Genomic DNA, 21,263 nt, shown 5'->3' on the forward strand with positions numbered 1-21,263 from the left:
CTTGACAGGAGCCGATTGGGTTGGTTATGTCAAAAGAGGAAGTTGTGAGGCAGACTCCAACCTGACGCTAGCCGCCCTAAGCTTTGAAAAAGGAAATAACAGGAACAGACGTGTGTCGAGATATTCTATTAATAATTGCACGGTTGTAAGATGAGTGTTCGATATGAATATTAATTTGAGCCGAAATAATAAACCGTAAAGAGAATTCGTCGTGAGCAACGGCCACGGAACCATGCCTGCGGTTGACATTTAAGCTAACGAAAATGATGCCTCCAGCCTTCTAGAAAAGCTAACAGCTTTAGCCGCATCCGCTGCAGCGGTAGCAACTGGGTATTTTGGCGACGAAATGGCAGACTTTGAGCGCTGATTGATGCTTTGTGACTTCAGTGGGATCGAAAGAGGCAAATCTGGCTCTTTGTTTTCGACGAATGGTCGCTCGGTTTGTAGAACTAACGGTAAATGGCGACCTACGACAATGCAGCTAACTTTTAATTTTGAGACGGACTCTTCAACGTTCAGACTGTTTTAACTTGCGAGGTTTTATTACGGATCGGTAAATATACCGGTCGCACTGCAGTCGTTATTTTAAATAAAACGGCAACTATTTTTGGCCATCGCTGTGTGCAGAGCACCAACCCAGCAGTTGTGCACCATGATAAATGCGGTGTGCTGTTGCGTTAGCCAGAAACACCTTAGCCTGTGTTAGCATAGAATTTACTAGCAACGTACTAATGTTGGCCTATTACGGTCAACTGATCAGCGACTGAACAAACTGAAGGACGCATCTGAGTCAGGCTAACATGGTAAGTACAGATTAATTTGTGTTATTTGTCTATTTCTGTCTTCCTGTTTGGTGTCTTTGCAAAGATCGTTTGAAGTGTGAACCGAAACGGCTCATTAGCTGAATAATTTCGGTGCAGCCTGATTGAATATCCCACGAATGTCTGTGGTGGTTGTACCATCTAACAGTTTGAGGCCAGGCACTTCTGCGAAATCTGACAGCTCTTTGAGCCATTTCACTGTGCAAAACGCCCGTCTTGCAAAATCTTTGCTTTGCGCAGTGTTTAGCCTCGGCAAGTTGTGGCTTATTTGAGGAATTCAAACCTGCCTGCCAGGTGGACGGCTCTTTATAGGCTCCTCGCCTTTGGGCCTAGCTTCTCCTACAACAGAAAACAAGAAAGCAACATTACGTCTTTGATCAACAGGAGTGGGTACAAAAAAAGTGCTAGTACTATTATATGAAAACTGACATAGTAGAAGGTAAGACAATTGGATTTGCATGCCTGGACATGCAGAGGAAGTTGCATTTCCATCTCACTAAATGACTCCTCCGAGCACTTGATTCATGTGCGTTTTGTTTGACAAATTCCCTCAAAAGAAATGGACAAATAAATGTTTCTGCTTAATATTGTGCACAAAATATAGTTTGATCATTTTTACTCTGAAGATTTTTGTTGTATGTGTGTGTATATATAGAAATACTTTCATGGAGAAGCTCATCTTGCATGAATGCAGATTTTTATCTTTTGTTTACCCATTCCTTTCTCAAACTCTTCAGATTAATTTATTGGCTGAATGCACACTATGCTTTTACCATCTCTCAGGCTTCGGATGAATCATCGCTGCGTGCGTTGGAGAACCTGATGACAGAGTTCTTTCATAGCTGCACGACCAATGAGCGGAAACGGGAAATAGGTATGTTCAAATTTACAGAGAAATGTAACAATTCATGGTTTCGTAAAAGGTTGAGATGGGCAATTATCAGATTAAAAATGTGCTAAAAATATGTAGTTCTTTTAAGAATAAGAATAAACTAAATTATGTTTACTAACCCCTAAGACTGTTATTGTTAGGATTTTGACGACTAAATTATTAGTCACTTTAAATGCTCAGTTGGCATTTTTAAGATAGAATTTGATCTTAATAGTTTATTGTTTTGCAGTGCAAGTGTACTACAAAATGTAACTTTTGTTGTTAGTCTTATCAACAATGCAATAAATACAACAAAATATTGTGATAAAATTCAAAGTCTCTCTCATCTATACCTAGTTTTGACTCAGTCGGAAAAACTATGGAACTTGAGTTTTAGTATTAAGAAAAAATACACATTTTGACATGAAAAATATCATACTCTGCTATTGTGGGTTCATTCTCTCTATTAAAGAAATATGTGAAACTTTATAGCAAAAAGTTGTCTGCAGGTCAAATGAGGTCAGTGAAAAGAACATAAAGCAGCTTATAGTCAAACCACAACACTTCATGGTTTTAATCAATTCTTCTGCGTTACAGTTACTGCTCATGATTTTACCAGTAATTGCTTTTGAGTAGCTGAGTAGTTTTTACAAGGTAGAGACACTTCTAATAATTAGTTTTAGAAACTGAAAATAAGTTTGAACATTTTAATACAACTTGAACATGATCATCAGAAAATCATAATTTTTCCCCGTGTCCACTGTAGTTTATCAAAAATAATTTACACTCTCAAGATATTTAGTGTGTCCATACAGGTTCCAGATAATCTCACCACTAGTCGTGCTTTTGCCAAGTTTAGGTGTAGTGAGTAAAATTCGCTGCATTCTTAAAAAAAACAAGCCTGTATGTAGGATATATCCCGTTTAGATTGTCAGTCATGTTGCCTGTAGTTCAAATGTAGGCCATGAGAACCGTTGGTGCACATAGATCCCTCCTACTCATTTCCTGTTGGTAACTCTATGTTCATCGTTGAATAAAGTCAGCAGTCCTTGTGAGGCATTAAAAAATGAATTGGGTTTCTAAAATATGTTTTATTGATTTATTTAAAGACAAGCAGCCTCAGTTCATATAACTATCAGGTAAAGTTTTACGATGTTGGACTATTTCATACAGCATATATTTGTCTTTCAAAACTCTGGAACCCTAAATGCAACGTTTTACAGAAACAATTGATGCGTTAATATTCATTTTGAGTGATTTGTTTGCTGCCTTTTTTACTTGATGTTAAACATTTCCTGTGTTGCAACATGTTACTTTCAGTTTGTCCCTCGGTAAAGTACTACAAAGTCATCTACCTCTCTAAGATCTCACGCTTACTTCCTTTTTTTTTCTGCAGAAGAGCTGTTGAATAACTTTGCACAGCAGAGTGGAGCATGGCGCCACTGCTTGTTCTTCCTCTCCAATACTCGGAATGAGTATGTAATGATGTACAGTCTCACAGTATTTGAAGTAAGTACTAGAGGTGGAAGATCAAAGTTCTTTCTAGAGTCTTCTTCCCTTTAAATGTTTTAGAAAGAATTTGGTTTTAACAGAAAAGTATTGTTTTATTCATTTGGATGATATACTGTGATCCATTGATGATTTTTGTGGATTTTTACCCACCTATGAAGAAATGAACATTCTCTCATTTTGGTTTGCATCTCATCTCAGGAGGGATTTTGGGCAACACTTCTGTACAAGAACTCTTAAAATCCTTCAAGGTTTTTTTGCAGCTACTTGAAGTTTCAGCTTCTTGCACAGATTTTTCTATAGTTCTTGAGCATTTTATAACAAGCGCCACTTCAGTAAATATCAAATTAGCCAAGTACTGCTATTTTGGCCAATTTTCTACCTTTTTATCGAATGGTAGAACATTTAAAATGCATAGTTTTATAGATTAACAGAAAGTAGTGGGAGCCTATGGTTTTTCTGCAATTTTTGACCTTAAAATCAAAAATGACTACATTGCACGTAAAACGTTGTTCTTTAATTCAACGGCAGTGTTTGTTGAAAAGGCATTGCTAGCATTATTGCATTCTCTTCTTTTGCATCGTTTTGTATAATTATTGTTGTGTATTTTCAGAATCTGGTGAACAAAATGTGGATTGGATTGGCATCACAAGACAAGATGGAGATTCGCAGCTGTCTTCCCAAACTCCTACTTGCTCAACACAAGTCCGTGCCGTATTTCATCCGTAACAAACTCTGCAAAGTCATCGTGGATATTGGTCGTCAAGACTGGCCAATGTTCTACCACGATTTCTTCACAAACACCCTCCAGGTGAGCCCTGCCGATGCAAGGTGTCTTGTGTGGTTAGCGGTGTTTGAAGTATGTGAGCTATCAAATGATTTGCCTTTGACAAACATTGCATAGCCACAGTTTTTCTTATAATAAACATGTGCTCAGGTAATATAAGTAGCTTCAAAAAGCTTACAATGCGTCTTAATCATTTTAGTAACTGAAGTCTAGAAAAGGATGCTTGAGTAAATGTGTACTGTACTCCTGTGTTAAAAACACTTTTATTCTGATTTTATTACTTTTTTAAAATTCTGATTCTGTAAATGCCATCAATCTTTCAATAAATCCTTTTACCTGGAAAGTGTTGCTCAAAGATTAAAAAAGGAACTATTTCTAAAGCCATTGCTCCAGTCTTTAATCTGAAGTTTGCAGACACATACCACAAAGTGTGCTACTGAAAATGTACACACAAATCTAGAAAGGGGACTGGGATGTGGTTAGGAATGTAACTCGAGAACAAAGAAGCAAAAATAAACGAAAAATATGATGAGGTGCTTACAATAGATGTTCTACCATTATTTTTTTCTGTGGTTGTCCAAAATCAGTCTCATGTTTACCTTTAAGTTTCCATAAAAGTGATGACTAGGTTGAAGCAACTTGAACTTTTACATCAAGTTAACTTTTATATTTTCTCACAATTTGAATCAGCTAATTTTCTCAGTGTTTAGATAGAATCTGATTTGAAAACTTTAGCAAAAAGCACTTCAGTGTTTCTGTTTTTAAAAAGACAACAACTTCTAAACGTATTGCAAGTACAACTCAAGTATGACAATGACTTAAGCTGGTGGGCAGAATTTAATAAATCTTTCCAACTGTTGCCATCAGCTGATCCAGACCCCGGCTCTTGCTCCACTGGGTTTGATGATGTTGAAAACCACATCAGAAGAACTTGCTTGTCCTCGGGAAGATCTCAGCGTTGCCAGGAAAGACGAGTTGCGTAAACTGCTGCTGGAGCAGGTGCCAACTGTGCTCGGACTGCTGACCGGTAAGAACTGCAATTGAGATTTTGTACAACTGTGTACAGATGTGGACTTGTGGCACTTATTAGGCCTGATGAACACCAGAGTTATTCTTTATTTTACAACAGTGCAGTTTCACATTAAAAGCTAATGCTGGAGTGCATTAATGAACAAGCAGCAGGGCAAAGACCAAGGAACAGAAAGAGAAAGTTTTTGAGGTTTTAAAAAGGATATAAATCAAAAACTCAAGATTTGGACACACAGCATTAGTGAGTTCGTCATTTGAAAAAGGAAACGGCCAGAACTGCAATGAACTCGTCATGATCAAAACGTATTTGCACATTGATTTTTGATGGTACTCTCTATTTTTGTGTTGATGCGTCACATTTAATCTTAATGAAGTTGACTGTAAAATTGTGGTGTGCCAAAATGCGAGCATGAAGTATGAATACTTTTGTATGGCTTTGTATTAGGGCTGGACAATAAATTAATAATGATGTATATTGCGATAGCCCCCCGATCAGCATGAATAAATAATATGTCAGATAGAATTTTCAATAATTTCACTGAACCTCGCAGCACTCTGGGGGTTGTAAGCAGAGGAAAGGCTTCAGCCACTCAACCTCTCAGAGCCAGCTAAGCAACCAGCCTGCTCACTGGTTGATTACCTAGCAACAACCCGCTAAGCAACTCGCGCAGCAGCAGTTTCAGGTTTCATCACCATGCCTTATAACTGCTTAAAAATAAAGAATAGCGTGGAGTGAAAACTGTGGACAAAACTGAAAAGGCCATGTCAGAATTTAGGCATTATTTCAGATATCTAAAACAAAAAACTAATCAATAATTATTGATATTGACCAATATGGAACACTTAAATTAGGCAAATGTTGGAGTGCAGCTTGTTACTGTTACGTAACGTTTTCATGTATGACTGAACTGGTTGTTTTCCACAGGTATCTTGGAGACCTACTGGGACAAACACAGCGTCATTGCTTCTACTCCACCTCCATCACCCACTTCTAGGGAAAGTGGTAAGTGAATTGTCCTGATTTGTTGTTAGTTTCCTAACAACAATTATGAGATTTTGTTTTCTCATCTTTAACCTGAGTTGTAACATGTCTTTCATCAAGCCGTTTGTAAGTTAACATTACCAATTTTTGTTTCTTTAATGTGTCAGTGGAATTGCTGGGCAGTTTGTTTCAGGGCAGCCAATACTCAAAGCTGCTTTGTCAGCCTATGGCTGCGTTGGACAATGAGAGTCATCAGCTCTGTTGTCTTGTTTTGGAGTGCTTGGCTCACCTGTTCAGCTGGATCCCACTGTCCACAAGTATTACACCCACCCTGCTGGCATCCATTTTCCACTTCGCACGTTTTGGTTGCGATCTACGGACAAAGGCCAAGACGGGAGCGCTCATCTCCTCCACTTCTAACGGACCGCTCAACCCTGGGGCTGTGCCAACGACAAACGGGGAGGGTCGAAACGGACAGCAGAGTGAGGTCAATAAGGCGGATCGTGCTCGTCTCGGCGTGCTTGCCATGACCTGTGTCAATGAACTGGTGTCAAAGAACTGCGTGCCAATGGACTTTGAGGAGTACCTGCTTCGAATGTTCCAGCAGACGTTCTTTCTTCTGCAGAGGCTGACGCGAGAGAACAATGCTCATACAGTCAAGAGCCGCTTACAGGAACTCGATGAGAGGTATGCCTCAGTGCAGAAGCAGATTATGTTTTTGCATAAAGTTTGAAAATATTGGTGTGCTTTCACAGATAAATTGGGTATATTTAGTTTTACTCTAAAACCCATCTAAAACCTGTTTCCCTTTTATGTTCTTGGTAGTCCAGCTATGAAGCCCTCTTTCTTTATCTTTGTCATTTTCTGCATGGATTCTTTGAAGCCATGTCTCCTTTTGTCTGGAAAAAGTGTCTGATATTTATTTACACCATTTATTTTCTTGTCTGAGTTTGACCCTATATCTGTGGTCTGTTGAGAAATAGCTTAAGGATCCAATATGGTTAATACAGACAGTTTCTTATTTTTTAATCTAATCCCCTTTTTTTCCCCAAATGACAGCCTTTCTCTGTTTATGGTAACATGGACCAATTCTGATGTTAGTTTGGTTTCTTATAAAGAATTGACACACACAAAAGAAACTATATAAAACACATTTTTTCCATAGTTTTCTGGTAATTTTTAATTGTTTTATTTTCAGAAAAAAAGCCAATTTTACATCACCTGCGAGATGGAGCAGTCACTCTAAAGCATGGTTTGCTAACATTTTAGTGATTAGCAAGGTTAGCGTAATTAGCATTTCTTATGTATGCCCAAGAAAACGCAGGCCCTTATATTGAAGCTGTTATCTGGTAAAAGCTGCCAGCAATTTGCTATCCAGGGTATGAATTCAGACTGTGGTCGAAAGATAAAATGGATAAAACAGAGAGACTTTAATCTACTCCCACTAAATTCTTGTGCTTTCTGTTGAAATATTTCTCTTTTCATAATTTCTTACAGCCTGTGTGTTTCCTCTGACTTGAGTACAGGATGTAATGGCAGCCACACTAGCGAGTGCTGCTGTTAACGGTGACCTGGAATCACTCCAGCTTTCATTAATTATTTTTAAACCAAGTTTGGGAAAAGTCAGCAGAGTTGTGTTAGAGCTGTAGTCAAAAGAAAAACATAATATTGAATTAAGCAACCAATAAATATATGACTGACAACATTCAGGGGAAAAAAATGCAGCCTAACTTAACTGTCTCTTACATTTACGTCCTCTATCTTTCTTTTCTTCAGGATTGTTTATCAAACAGACTTTCGATGTGGTTTGACAAAGATGTGTTCGTGGTTTCCATTCAGAATGGAAAATAGAACATGGCCAGCTAGGTCTATGGTTTTATATTATCATAAACTGGATGATGCTGTGAAGCAACTTCTAACCACAGATTATATTACCTTGCAGACATATAGCTACCCCTTAATATTTGTAACATTACAGCCACATGTGTCAATTACTCTAAAGATTTGTGTGACAGACCAAGCGGAAGGAAAAAAGCGCATTGTTTTCAGAATTTTTTTTCAAATGACAATTGAAAAAGTGTTGCGAGCATATGTATTGTTATACATTAAATCAAACTCAGTGCAGCCAATTCTTGCTAAGAGAGATTCAGAGATAGGCCAGGAAAGAAGTCATGGAGAACTTTGTTTCCCATCATCAAAATGCAAATTGATTACATTAAAGGTTTTAACCAGGCAAGATGATCAGGTTCTATGAATACTTTTGCTAATAACTCTTCATGTAGTGAATGTCTTGTATTAATGAAGTCTTTGTAATCTTGCAGTTACTTGGAAAAGTTTACAGATTTCCTGCGCCTGTTTGTGAGTGTTCATTTGAGACGGATCGAGTCAAGTCCTCAGTTTCCAATTGTGGAGTTTCTGGGTCTGCTTTTCAAATACACCTTCAACCAGGTAAAGGTGGTTTCATCAGTAATCATCATGTTTATAATTGCTACAGAGCTTATTTACGCCTTCTCATCCTTGAATTGACAGCCTACACACGAGGGATACTTTGCTTGTTTGGACATTTGGAGTGTGTTTTTGGATTTTCTGACGACCAAAATAAAAAGCAGACTCGCTGACAGAGAAAGTGTACTTAACAGGTAGGTCTGATCAGCTGCAAATGGCACGTCAGAGTCAGACAGATGTTTTTTTAAAATGTTTTTATCCTTATTTATTGTGATTAAATTACATTGATGTGGGGTTTGACAGGTACAAAGATGCCTTAGTTCTTCTGCTGAGGGAAATTCTCAATCGCATTCAGTTCAGATTCAACCAGGCCCAGTTGGAGGAGCTGGACGATGAGACTCTGGATGATGATGTAAGAATATTTAACAAATGTAAATGCATGTCATGAATTGTTGTTCTGACGTTCAATTGGCTATATGGTGTCACCCTGTATTAGCAGATGGTTTAGATTTAAGATGTATAGTGTTATTATCATGATGATCCATGAACTCCTTTGACGTGTTATGAAGACAAATCTCTCCCTTATTTCAAAGCCTGAATGTTCTTCTTCATTCCATCACTATAGCAACAGACAGAGTGGCAAAGGTACCTACGTCAGAGTCTGGAGGTGGTTGCCAAGGTGATGGAACTGCTGCCATCCCATGCATCTTCTACCCTGGTAAGATATTTGACTTTAAACAAATTTGGTCAATGGGAAAGTCTGTAATTAAACCTAAATAAGTTTTAAATCTCCTCTCTGATCCAAGTGTTCCGCTTTTACTTTGAAAGGAATTGCTGTACATTTCCCCCCTGAGTTGCTACATCAATAATCATGTGTGAATCTGCATGAGCTGAAGAGCTTGGGAGATTGTGAGAAGTGATAACATTTAGCGTATTTTAAGTATGCATATTGTTGCTTTGTACTCTTAAAAACCATAACAAGAGCAGCGCTGCTGTGTTTACCGGAGCTTCTGCAGATGAAGCATTTTGTCCCGTTGGAGTTCGGCTGTTTGCTGAAAGTGGTTATGATCCAGAGAAATGGATAACAAGTTAATAGAAAAACAAGGTGCAGTTGCTCTAGGAGGATCATCTGCTAAACTCCTAATGCAAAGCAAACTTTGGATGCAAAACTTAATATTTAGATTTTCTCTTTTAGAGTAAATTTTACTACATACTAGGCAAGCACAGTATCATAATCTAGAAAAATATGCATTTTTTTTCTGACACTTTTTTTATTTTGTCATTACATGATTTCCCCACCATTCCATTAGGTTTTGCATATTAATTACTAAATTATTCCTGGTGTGGTCCGTGAAGTAAAGCTGGAGTCCAGTAGACTCGTCAAGTACATCATAGATATTCACAGTGTGAATGCATAGCAAATGAAATATATCCTGCCAAATATTGCATCCATTCAGTTCATTAAGATTATAGACGCACATTAAAAGCTGTATGTTCCATGTTGCGACTGCTTTATAGTCATAGCTTATTTACTCAGCTCAAAACATTGGCTTTGAATTGCGTTACCTTTGAAATAGTTCCTTTTTTAACCTACTTCCTCCAGAGAGACATTTTACTGTGTATATTTACTTCAGACTCTTTATTCTGTGTGCTTTTCTTACAATTGTGTTCTGTCCTTATCTGGTAAATGCTGGTTTTGATGCATATTCAGCCTAAGATGATAAAACTTTAAACTATACTTAAAAAGCACTTCTTTTCTTGTTGTCACACGACTGTTAATTTGACATATGCACTTTTTCCAGAAGTCTTATTTATTCCTACTTTGTCTTTCAAGTTTCCAGTCCTGCAGGAAAATTTGGACGTGTACCTGGGTTTGCGGCAGTTTATCGTCACCACTGGCTCGAGTACGTACAGCGTGAAGCATTTCTGAAGTTCATTGACTTGGTTTGAGTGTCATTACTGAACGATAATGATGTAATTTTACTTTTAGGCCAAAGACTGAACATTACAGCAGAGAATGACTGTCGCAGACTCCACTGTTCTCTCAGGGACCTCAGCTCGCTGCTACAGGCAGTGGGACGCTTAGCTGAGCATTTCATTGGAGAGGTGTTTGCTGCACGCTTCACTGATGCTCTGGCCGTGGTGGAGAGGTCTGTGCTTTATGTTTTCTAAAACGGGGAGTCAGAGTGCTAACATTAATAAACACCTTTGCATATGAAACAGTTCCTTTCTTTTACACTGAATGTGCCAACAGCTCAGTGTGGTTTATACTTTTCAAATGTTTTTGTCTGTTTTTGTGGTGTTTTTATGAAATATTGAGCATATGATGGATGATTTACTTCCTCTCTTAGGTTGGTTGAAGTGACTTGCTATGGCTCCCAGACCAGCCTCTATGACCTGGAGACAGCTGTGCCTTCTGTGCTCAAACCTGACCTCACCGACGTGTGAGTATCACATGTCATATCGCAATTGGCTTCAAGCACTGCTGGCTTACCAAACGCAGTGCTGCAGCTCGAGAGAAGCTGAGCTGAGTGTGAATAGTCAAAAATGCTGGCGTGAATTCAAATTTTGCGGACTGTGAATATATGAAAATGCTGAAAAGCCACCCCAACAGCTTGCAGAGTAGGAGCAGCGGGGGAGTTGGTTCCTGTTTAGAGCAGCTTTGAATTTGCAGAATAAACATGTTTCCCGCTTAAAATTTTCAATCATCTCTCTTCTCAATCCTAAGGTGTTCTTGCTTTATATGTTCTGTCTTTTCTTGATCATTTTTAGTGTTGATCAGTTATGTTGGACCCTTTAGGGCTCGATGAGATCCTTCCAAAAGTGTTTCATTCTCTTCTGCTTTTCTTTCTTACAGACATGCGCAGGCTCTGGCTGCTTTGCAAGCCTATTCCCACTGGCTCGCTCAGTTCTACAGTGAAGTCCACAGTCAGAACCAGAGCCAGTTTATCAACCTCATCACTTCTGCAGTAAATGCTAGCAGCCCACTCATCACAACTAAGGTACATCAAACGGATGTATTCTTTCTTTTAGATTTATACAGATGTAAGGATTTTTTTTAAATTTATGTTTTGTCATGGATGCCCTAAATGTGTTTTACCAGATTGTACATACACGTAGTAGTTTTATTTATTTATTTTTGCAAGTATATTTGACATACGTCCTTCCAAAAACAATTGGCTGCTCTTTATTTAATAAAAATGTTCTTTTTCTAACATTTCACACAACATTTGATTGTTGCCTTTTTTCGTGTGGGTGACAGATCAGACTTTTTTTATTTTGCTATGATTGTGCTTCAAGTTTGTCAGCGCCAGATTGATATTCCCATGGTTGTGTAGTAATTTAAGAAATTTAAAATTGCCATTGTTTTTACCCTTTTATATTTAATTATTTTTAATAAGACTTAGTAAAAATGTAGAATAAACCCCTGCCAAGTTTAGCAGGAAGTTTAGACTTTTATAACTGAGGGAAAAGCATAGGAATCTATTTTTAGCAAGCTGGCCAACAGTGTGCAGCATCTGGTGGAGTAGGGGGTTTAGTGTGTTGGCATGTGCGCCACACCGCAGTTAAATCTCAAGTCATTCCGGCACTGACACAACTTAAAGTCTCATTAAAAGGATAAGAGCTCTCTAAATTTCTTAATGTGAACCGTCTGAGAATCGATGTAAATTGCAATGTTTCCTTAGAGATTTGCTCATTTGTCAGCCATCTATTAAATGCATTATGAGGAAGTATATGGGTTTGAATAACGCAGTTTGACAAAAATAAACTGCTTTCGAATATGAGATTTTTCAAAAAGATTTTTAATCACCGTGCATTTTAACTGTAGCAGTGTTAGGGAAGAGGAAACTGGTGTGGTTAGTTGTTCCTGGAACACATCAGCTGGCAACGTCACATGCCAGGCTGGTAAATCTAACAGCTACAACAGTAGTATTATTGTTTATAGAAATGCATACTAGCAACTTATAATTTACATTATTAATTAGTCATGATTACGCTCACAAGATGATTTTAATTACAAAATGTTGTTTGTCATTCCTGTCTATGTTGGATCTGTTATGAAAATGGTTAAATTGGAGTCTCTTATGTTGGTGTGTATATGTTTATAGTTATTTCTAATAATAATAATAACTGAAGCTAACTGAGACCCGGTCATAAAAACAAATAGTTTCATGTTGCAGCAGTGATTTGCTAATGAGGAAGCAATACGTCGAAACTACCAACCTGAGCTTGAACCTTAACGCATAAAAAATAACTCTAGGTATTCCACTTACCGGGCCTTCCAGTTTTGGGAATTAGTTGTTAATGTTTCTCTAACAACAGCCAAAATGACAAAATGTTTGTCCCTTGCCTTATATGTTTCATCATTTTGTTGTCATACTCACTTTCCCTTTTGTTATCTCATATTTAATCTCTGATGTAGCGCTCTGATTTTGTAAACTTCAAGCTGTGGAACAGGATCAGTTGTTTTTGTTGCCAACCTTAACTCTTTAACTCAGCCCTTTGTCAATCTTTTGGTCGGAAGTGGTGGAGCAAGTTCCTGACTAAAAACAAAAACGCAGTGAAATCAGACCAAAATAAACTTTTGTTCCAAGGTGCAAATGAAGCCGAACACAGCTGTGGGAGGATGTGTAAAATTGACACTTTATCTCGGATTATTAGGTTTAAAAATGAACAATTTCACCTCCTACAAAAACCTCATTTGGAGTAAGCACTCCTGTGAGCTGTTGCTTACAATTGTTTTCTAATTTTCACTATGCTAAATAACTCCAGGTACCTGAGAAGTTGCTGCTCTCTGCCAGCCATCTGATGGTTTCCATCACCGCTACAGTGAGGCCGGTGTTTCTGGTCACTTTGCCAGCCATTCAGAACATCTTCAACCGGATTACTACAGAGAATCAGAGCCAAAGACTTCCCCAAGAGGTAAACTTAGCACATTTTATAGAACGTTTATATAACGTCATTTTCTTATTATGCAGCATTTGTTTTGGAAACCGTCTTCTGCGTCTCGTACAGCTGCAGATTACAGTTGACTATTTTATTTCTGGTCTTAAACGATGAAACATTCTTATAAATCTTTTCAGGAACTGAAATAACCAACGTGTCTGTCTGTGTTTTGTCCAGGCTCACATGTTTGTGTGCAGAGCTTTGTCCAACATGCTGTTGCTTCCATGGCCAAACTTACCGGAGAGCGAGCAGCAGTGGCAAACGCGCTCCAACAGCCATGCCAGCCTTGTGGCCGCGCTCACTCGGGAATATCGCATTTTAAGAGGAACGGTGAACATTAGTCCACGACAGCCGGGCCTGGATAACGGTCGGTGTATTTCCTGCTTGTTCTCTTAGAGAAAGTTACGATGCCTTTTTTTTTTTCTTTTTCTTCGTAAGTCAACTTTTTAATGTTTTCTCCCTACATTCGCCTCCTCTGCAGTGAAAGCAGTGATACAGCAGACTCTGCCTGTGCTCAGGGATATAGTCGACAGCATTTCGAGTGAATCCACAAAATCCCGTCAGATCTGTTACCAGAGTCTTCAGGAGTCTGTCCAAGTGACTCTTAACCTGTTCCCGGTTTTCATTCAGCAGCCAGGTGTGTTGGTCAAACATGGCTTCAAAAAATTGACAACAGTAAAGACTGTTGGCTCGCAAAAATGACTGATTTTAGTCCTCACCATCTAGTTCTGCTGACACCATGCGAACATTTGAATCAGGCGTGTTTTGCATGATGGGGGGGGTTGAATTATCCAGTGTACTTGCCAAGCATGGTGTGCATGCACAACCGGTGGATGCCTCTTCTTCTTAATTCGGATATACAGTATCCTATGTAGCTTAGCTGTTTAAAGTGGTTTTTGTTTAAGTCATCTTAATATTTGTAGAGTTTACAGAAAACTTCTTTTATTCAAACTTCATGCAAATGAACCGTTTGTTTATTAAAAACACTTAAATATATGCAGCTATCGGTCACTTTTACCAATAGCCACTTCTAAGTTCTGCTTACCCAAGTTTAAATTAATTAATTTACATATTTCACCAGCTAAAGATTATTACTCAAGTTTATAATAACTCTTTTGAATTAGCTTCTAAAAGACATATTAAAACGAGTACCATGATGAAGTGTTCTGAAAGTAATGCTAAAAATAATTTCAGTAATCTCTTTTAAGCTCTCCGACTTCTGCTTTTGTGATCATCTCTTCTTCTGTTGCAGATGTGACAGACGAGATGCTGGCCTTCTTCTTGACTCTGTTTCAAGCGCTGCGAGTCCAAATGGGTGTTCCTTTCACGGGGCAGATCATTCACACTTTTCTCAGCATGTTCACAAGGTAAAAATGAAAACTTAACATCAGTTTTGGTTAAAAAAACAAAAACGTATCAGTGTTTTATCAGGGAGTTTATGAATACATCCCGTTTGATTGGAAATATTAAGTGACGTGATGCGATGCCTCCTCAGGGAGCAGCTGGCTGCCAGCATCTTGCAGGAAGGCAGCGCCGGATGCAGGGTGGTGCAGAAGTTCCTGAAAATTCTGCAGGTGGTGGTGCAAGAACCCGGTCAAGCTTTCAAGCCCTTCCTGCCCAGCATCCTGTCACTGTGCATGGAGCAGGTCTACCCAGTGGTGGCAGAGGTCAGTTGGTATTTGGAAAAAGTCACGCTTGACTTTAAAGGCCCCCACATACTCGAGCGTACTGTGTGCATTCCATGAACGGTGTGGACTGTCCGCGGACGGTTGGGTCTTCATACTCGAGCGTACTTGATTACCTAAAATTCTCTCGTGACAAATTCCTTTATTTCACACAATCCTAATGAGAACTAGCAAGTTTGATGAACTATTTGGGTGCCTAGCTCTGTTCCTTCTCCATCTGGGAAGCCTTAACTCACCTCTCAGTGCGGGACAGAGAATGGCAGTCACATGTCGGTTCATCCGACAAAGACAGTGAACCGCTGCCCGGAGCCAGCGCAGCATCCTACTGTGGGAAGAGGAGCAGCAGGAGGCTGCGCTGGCTTTAGCTGTAATCAGGGATTCATTCAATAAGCTTTGTTTATTATGTTCCAAAAGCACAATTGTGATCGGTGTAATAATTTGTGCAACAATTGAAAATGAGCACGATCATCCTTTCCTTGCCGTTGTTCAAGGAGGAAAAAAAAAAAAGTCAGACGCAACTTATCGGACCACCTCTCTGCTCTACTGCTGATAAAGAAGTCTGGGATGATGTCGTTTTTTGTTCTTAGAATTCTGCATAACTCACCATGTCAATATTTGCGTGGATATATAAAGCCTGTTGCTGTTAATCATTTTCGCTTACGTGTCTCTCACGTTCCCGTGACAATGTTATGTTGACTGTTATCATGTTGATGTCAACTTTGAAACGACATGAACTCATAAAACCCTTTTTCTCAAACTTATCAGCCCGGTGTCACATGAAAACCAGTTTGATGTGAACACTGTTTCCACCGGGTAGTTTAATGTGCGACAACGAGTATGCGGTGATAAAAATCTATCCTTGTGCGGACCTCTGCGGACTGAAGTGCGCCCGAGTATGTTGGGGCCTTTACTCTCCTCTTTTTCTGCATGGAGCAGTTCTACTTGATGTGAGGATTTCTCGCCTCATTTTACACTGTAGGCAGAGTGTTATTAACTGACTAACCATGTGTTTGGTTGCCATGACAAACTTTTTTTTTTTTTTTTTTGCAATGCGTTACTGTTAATTAGGACATCATTTTGTCCAAACTAAATGAGAAGTGAGAAATGTGAAGCAGTGATGTTGCACCAGGTTTCAGAACCACCAGGGGGCATCATTTTCTTCAACAATGCCAAACGTTTAAAAAAAAGCTGAATTCTGCTGATTTTTAATTGTTTTATAAATTCTAACTAGAATAAAAAAATTGACCAGTAAAATCAAGAAAATAATAATCAGTCTGTTTAGAATTTGCTTCGTGGTTTCTGCTTGTCGTGGGCTCAGAGACGGTATTCCACATATCTCAGTCGCAACAAGTGGTTAGGAATTTGTTGCAATTTCTTGTTTGTATCATCTCAAACATCCCGCCTGTTCTTTTACCTCTTGCACCAGGGAGGCGGTTTCTGTTCATATATCTGCAACTCGCCCTTTCAGTCCTTCTTTCCCTTTCTGACACTCTGTTTCTTCAACACATCTAGACACCTAAATGGGTCGAGTTGCTGTCATGTCATTGGCTGATCACTTTTAGTTTTTTTTTTGTTTTTTTTTTAAGCTTTTGAAGAGGTGTACCTAATAAAGTGGCTGACTGTGTCCTACTGTGTTTGTCAGATTGTTTTTCAGGACTGTAACTAATTCTGTCAAAGTGACAAAATATTGATTAATATAATAAAGTTGTTATCAGTTGCTCAGTAATTTAGCTTATTTTGTTTCTCAGGATATCCATCAATTGTTTGAGCTACAACATGAACACACAGTATTTTGTATTGTTTGTAATGGTGAAGATGACTTCCTCTGCTTAACCTAAAGGGGTAAAGAGTGAAAGTTATGAGGTTGAAAATGCTCTGAGGGTCAACTGAATATATCTAAAACCTTATTGGTTGAAAATGTCGTCATTCTTCTTTGAAGTCCTGGAACAGCATATAAAGTCTCATACTAGATAATGGAGGTAAAAACAAATCCTTGACCTGATTTTCTGACTTTATGATTTCTCTTGCACAGCGATCCTCGCCGGATGTCAAGGCAGAAATGTTTGAGTTGCTTTACCAAATACTTCACCAGAACTGGAGGTACTTCTTCAAAACCTCAGTCTTAACGAGTGTGCAAAAAGGAGGCGTCGACGACACCATGGAGAACGAGGCCCAGTTCACAGCAGCCATGCAGGTGTGTTTGTATAGATCCCATTTATCAGTACAGCAACTAAAAGAAGAGATTCAATTTTAGGGATTTGAGTTTTGCAACTGTTCTGCCTCATTTGCATCTGATTCACTTTCTGTTCTTTGTTGAACTATCTTGTCAGGCTTTTGGACAGTCCTTCCTGCAAACTGATATCCACATCTTCAAGCAGAATCTGTCTTATCTGGAGTCACTTAACAGCAAGCACAAGTTGTACCACAGAGTACGTCCAGCTTTTCTTCCAACCTTTACATCTTTAAGTAACAAAGAACACACAGAGAAGGGAATATATCGCAACATATTTCAATATTTAAGAGAAGTAAAACTTGAATAATATTCAAACAATGGAAAACGGTATATATGATAGTATATATTTTTATTTATTTTTTTTATTGTTAATCTCCAGAAGCTTTTCCGGACCTCGATGCTCTTCCACTTCATCAACGTGCTCCTCCAAGTCCTTCTGCACAAAAGTCACGACCTCCTGCAGGAGGAAATAACCCTGGCCATTTACAACATGGCCTCTGTTGACTTCGATGCCTTCTACTCGGTTTTCATGCCGCAGTTCCTGAATGGTTGTCAAGGTGTGGACAGCAATCAGCGGGCCGTTCTCGCACGCAACTTCAAGCTGGAACAGGTAAAAAAAACAAAAATTAAGATAAAATCACTTTAACTCACCACTTTCTGATGCACATTTTCTTTAGAATGGGGGTGAATAAACAAGGTTTTTTTTCCATCTTAGCTTCCATCTTAGCTTGTCTTAACACAAACCTCAGTGTTTCACTGATGTAGTTTTACTTTTCTAGTCTTGTTTTGTTTTATACAAATGAATTTGTGAAAAACCCACAAATTCATTCATTTATTCAAATGAATCTGTATTCATTTGTATAATGAATACAAATAGTATTTGCCACACTATATCTGCCAAATAGTGTGGCAGATATTTGTTTTCTTGCCTTTCTTGCCCTGCCTCTTTTTGTACAGAAAAATGTTTAATAAAATACCAGTGGCGAGAAAACATTGTCCACACTGGGGTCCATACATCGTCTCATACTGTGTTTGTTGTCGTTTACAAAAGTTGGGTATTAGAAATGCAATTCAGGTGATATGGACAAATAATGGTGCTTTTCCCCCCCCTTTGCATTCACTTATACCACAATAAATACGGTGCTAATTAAACACCATATTAACATTTCACTTTGTCATCATAAGACTTCGCATGTTCACTCTTTTGAATCAGCAGCTCCTCCTACGTTCTTCACTCTCAGCAGGATTGTAATTGAAAACACCAACTAACATCAAGACATTGTTTTTCATCGTTCATTAACAAAATATGTGTTGAGTATTGCATTCCGCTTCAGAAAATCCGCCTTTTGTCACATAAAAATGGACTTTTAAAGGACAAAACGAGTCTTTGTATCCTTAAAGCATTAATTTGACGATCAGTAAATGAATTTGTTTTCCACCTTTACTCCAGGACCTGCCCTCATTCACTCAAAGCGTGCAGAGACTGGTGAACGACCTCCGCTACTACAGACTGTGTAACAGTAGTTTGCCCACTGGCACCATCAAGCTATAGCAGAACGACTGCTTGAACCACTCCACCTGTCCGCTGTGATCTTCAAAGACTGCCTGTGCTGACCACTCTGACCAACACTCCTCCACTTTGGCTTCGCCACACTCAAAGCAACGGCAAGGAGCAACACACACATTTCTTGGTTGAGTAGCGGGAGGGTGAGCATGCTGCTGATTTTTTTTTTCTTTTTTTTTTTTTTAATTATTATTTCTACTGTAAAAGGTTGGCACATAGGTCTTTCTCTGTGAGCAGTGTCCTCCTTTAGTGTCTTGCCAATGAACATTTGATGAGGAAATGTAAACCTGGTCTGCAGTTAGCATCTGCGCAGACCTGGAGCTGTCTGAGCCAGGCCTTCTCTCCCATTCTGCTGCAATAAAGCTGGGCTGGGACTGAGCACTTTCAACTCATTATGAGTTTTTTTAAATGTCTGCTTTTATTCATATTTGCCTTTTTCATCTCCAAAGGAGACCGAATCTCGACTTAAGATCTTTCATATCATTCCATTCTGAAGACGTGAAAACTGCTTGATTTAATAAATTGCTTTTTTTTTACTACAGCTTGTCTTTTTTTTGTTATTATTTCTGGGACTTGTCTGTTTAGTGTTGATGTCATAGTAATGGTGGTTATTAACACTGCAAAAACACAATCGAAACTATTTTTGTTTAATTTCTAGTGAAACCTCGGTACCTTTTCAATAAGATACAGGCTTGTTTTAAGTCAGTAATTCCTTAACATTGATTAAAAAAATACTATTTCCATTGGCACATTGTTTCACTTTTAATATGAGGAAAAATGTCTTGTAATAAATGAAATAATCTTCCAGTGGACTTAAAACAAGCTCTTATATCTCGCTGAAAAGGTGAATTAGTTTTGTATTATTTCAAGTGTACTGAGAGATTTGCACTAGAAAGTACACCAAAAATACTTGGGAAAATTGTGTGTAATATAAATATATAATATTATCATCAGTCGGTGACTTTTAAACCAGGATGAAATGAAAATGAAATTTCTTTGGGAACAGAACTGCCACACTGTCTAAACTGAATTTTTTTATTATTTTTTTTAACAAATATTGTTACAGATTCAATTTAACTTGTCTAATACTGGAGCATTTCAACTTCTCTAATTTTAATTCACAAAAAAAAAACGGTTGTTGAGACACTTTTGCATATCAGCCTTCTGTTTCAGTGATGTGGGAAAATATGCAGACTGAGGAAAAATAACAGCATGCCAACTTTTTTTAAACAAATGACTTGGCGTACCTAATTTCATCTCCACCTGAGCCGTCACAGCTGAGACGCCATGTGATTGTGTTTGAAAATGGCAAAAGAAAGTTAATTTTACTTAAACAATGGCTGTTCTGGTAGAAATTATTGTACATCCCCACAGGGCAACACAGGTTCTATAGGGAAATGGAAAAGGAGTTGCATTCTAAATAAGAGTGGATTTACATCACTGTGGTCTTTCCTTCTGTAGAAGAGAGTGCAGAAATTGATTGGTGTCTTAAATAAAATTATCACACTTGCTTTAAAATGTATAGTAAAATTACAAAAGTGGAGGTAACAGAAAACCAGTCTTATTATTGGGAATAAAATGTGTTAAAGAGGTTATACTTTGTCAAAGGGCTAGACAGAAAGGGTGATAAAATGGAAAAACTAATGTCTTGTTGCTGTAGGACAATTCCAGCCTTGTTCCCAATCTACATGCACTATAGAAACCGGGAGCACAACAACAAAAGAAAAGCAATTCACAATTCAGACGTAACAGAACATGATCTGCAACCTGTGGAGCCACAAATGGCTCTTTGGTCCTTTCACAATGGCTAATAATAATTTGGCTAAAATGTTCAGAAACATTTTTTTAAATATATAGTCGACATAAATACAGAATTTTAGCTGCTTTTTAATGATATTTTTTTTCTAGTCCGATTGGAAACGAAGTGCTTTTGTGTATGTTATTTCCCAAAAATATAAACATCCAAAAGAAAATAATGTAGACATCCTCTTTTTGTAATTTTTTAAAATGATTTCCTTTATTTTAAAAACGTAAAAATAGAAATATTAGTTGGAGTCATAAAAAAGTTTTTTTTCTCAAAAGCTTATGTAACACGTGGCTCTAAAACAGTTTTATTTTGCAGGACTGAAGGTGGAAGTGGCTCTTTGGTTTGTTAAGATCCACTGATCTAGAGGGAAATAGGTTTTTAAATCTTTTATCCTCCATCTGATGTGATTTTTTTTTTTAAACTGCGGCATAAACACAACTTGCTTTTATTTCTATAGCACCTCATTTAAAAGTGATTTACAAGACAAACAACAAAGCAATAAACAAGATTTAACAGTAAGTTAAAGACGAAGTTAATATAAGATATAAAAACTATACCTGCAAATTAAAGCTTGTTGGACAAA

General features: G+C 38.2%; 1 protein-coding gene across 1 annotated transcript; it reads left to right on the top strand.

The window, feature by feature from the left end:
- The first annotated feature begins 21 nt into the window (after positions 1–21).
- xpo6 (exportin 6) lies at positions 22–19,414 on the top strand. The gene is made up of 24 exons (XM_023348742.1): positions 22–803; positions 1,605–1,695; positions 3,089–3,201; positions 3,815–4,012; positions 4,856–5,015; positions 5,943–6,020; positions 6,167–6,686; positions 8,321–8,447; positions 8,529–8,638; positions 8,748–8,856; positions 9,070–9,162; positions 10,279–10,348; positions 10,435–10,594; positions 10,796–10,888; positions 11,302–11,446; positions 13,218–13,367; positions 13,569–13,758; positions 13,873–14,028; positions 14,644–14,758; positions 14,887–15,058; positions 17,109–17,270; positions 17,407–17,505; positions 17,689–17,919; positions 18,760–19,414. Exons 1-24 carry the CDS (start codon positions 801–803, stop codon positions 18,859–18,861), a joined length of 3,447 nt encoding a protein of 1,148 aa, XP_023204510.1. The 5' UTR covers positions 22–800; the 3' UTR covers positions 18,862–19,414.
- The last annotated feature ends 1,849 nt before the right edge of the window (positions 19,415–21,263 follow it).

The sequence above is a fragment of the Xiphophorus maculatus genome, chromosome 16 (assembly GCF_002775205.1).
Source record: "Xiphophorus maculatus strain JP 163 A chromosome 16, X_maculatus-5.0-male, whole genome shotgun sequence".
Lineage (NCBI taxonomy): Eukaryota > Metazoa > Chordata > Actinopteri > Cyprinodontiformes > Poeciliidae > Xiphophorus > Xiphophorus maculatus.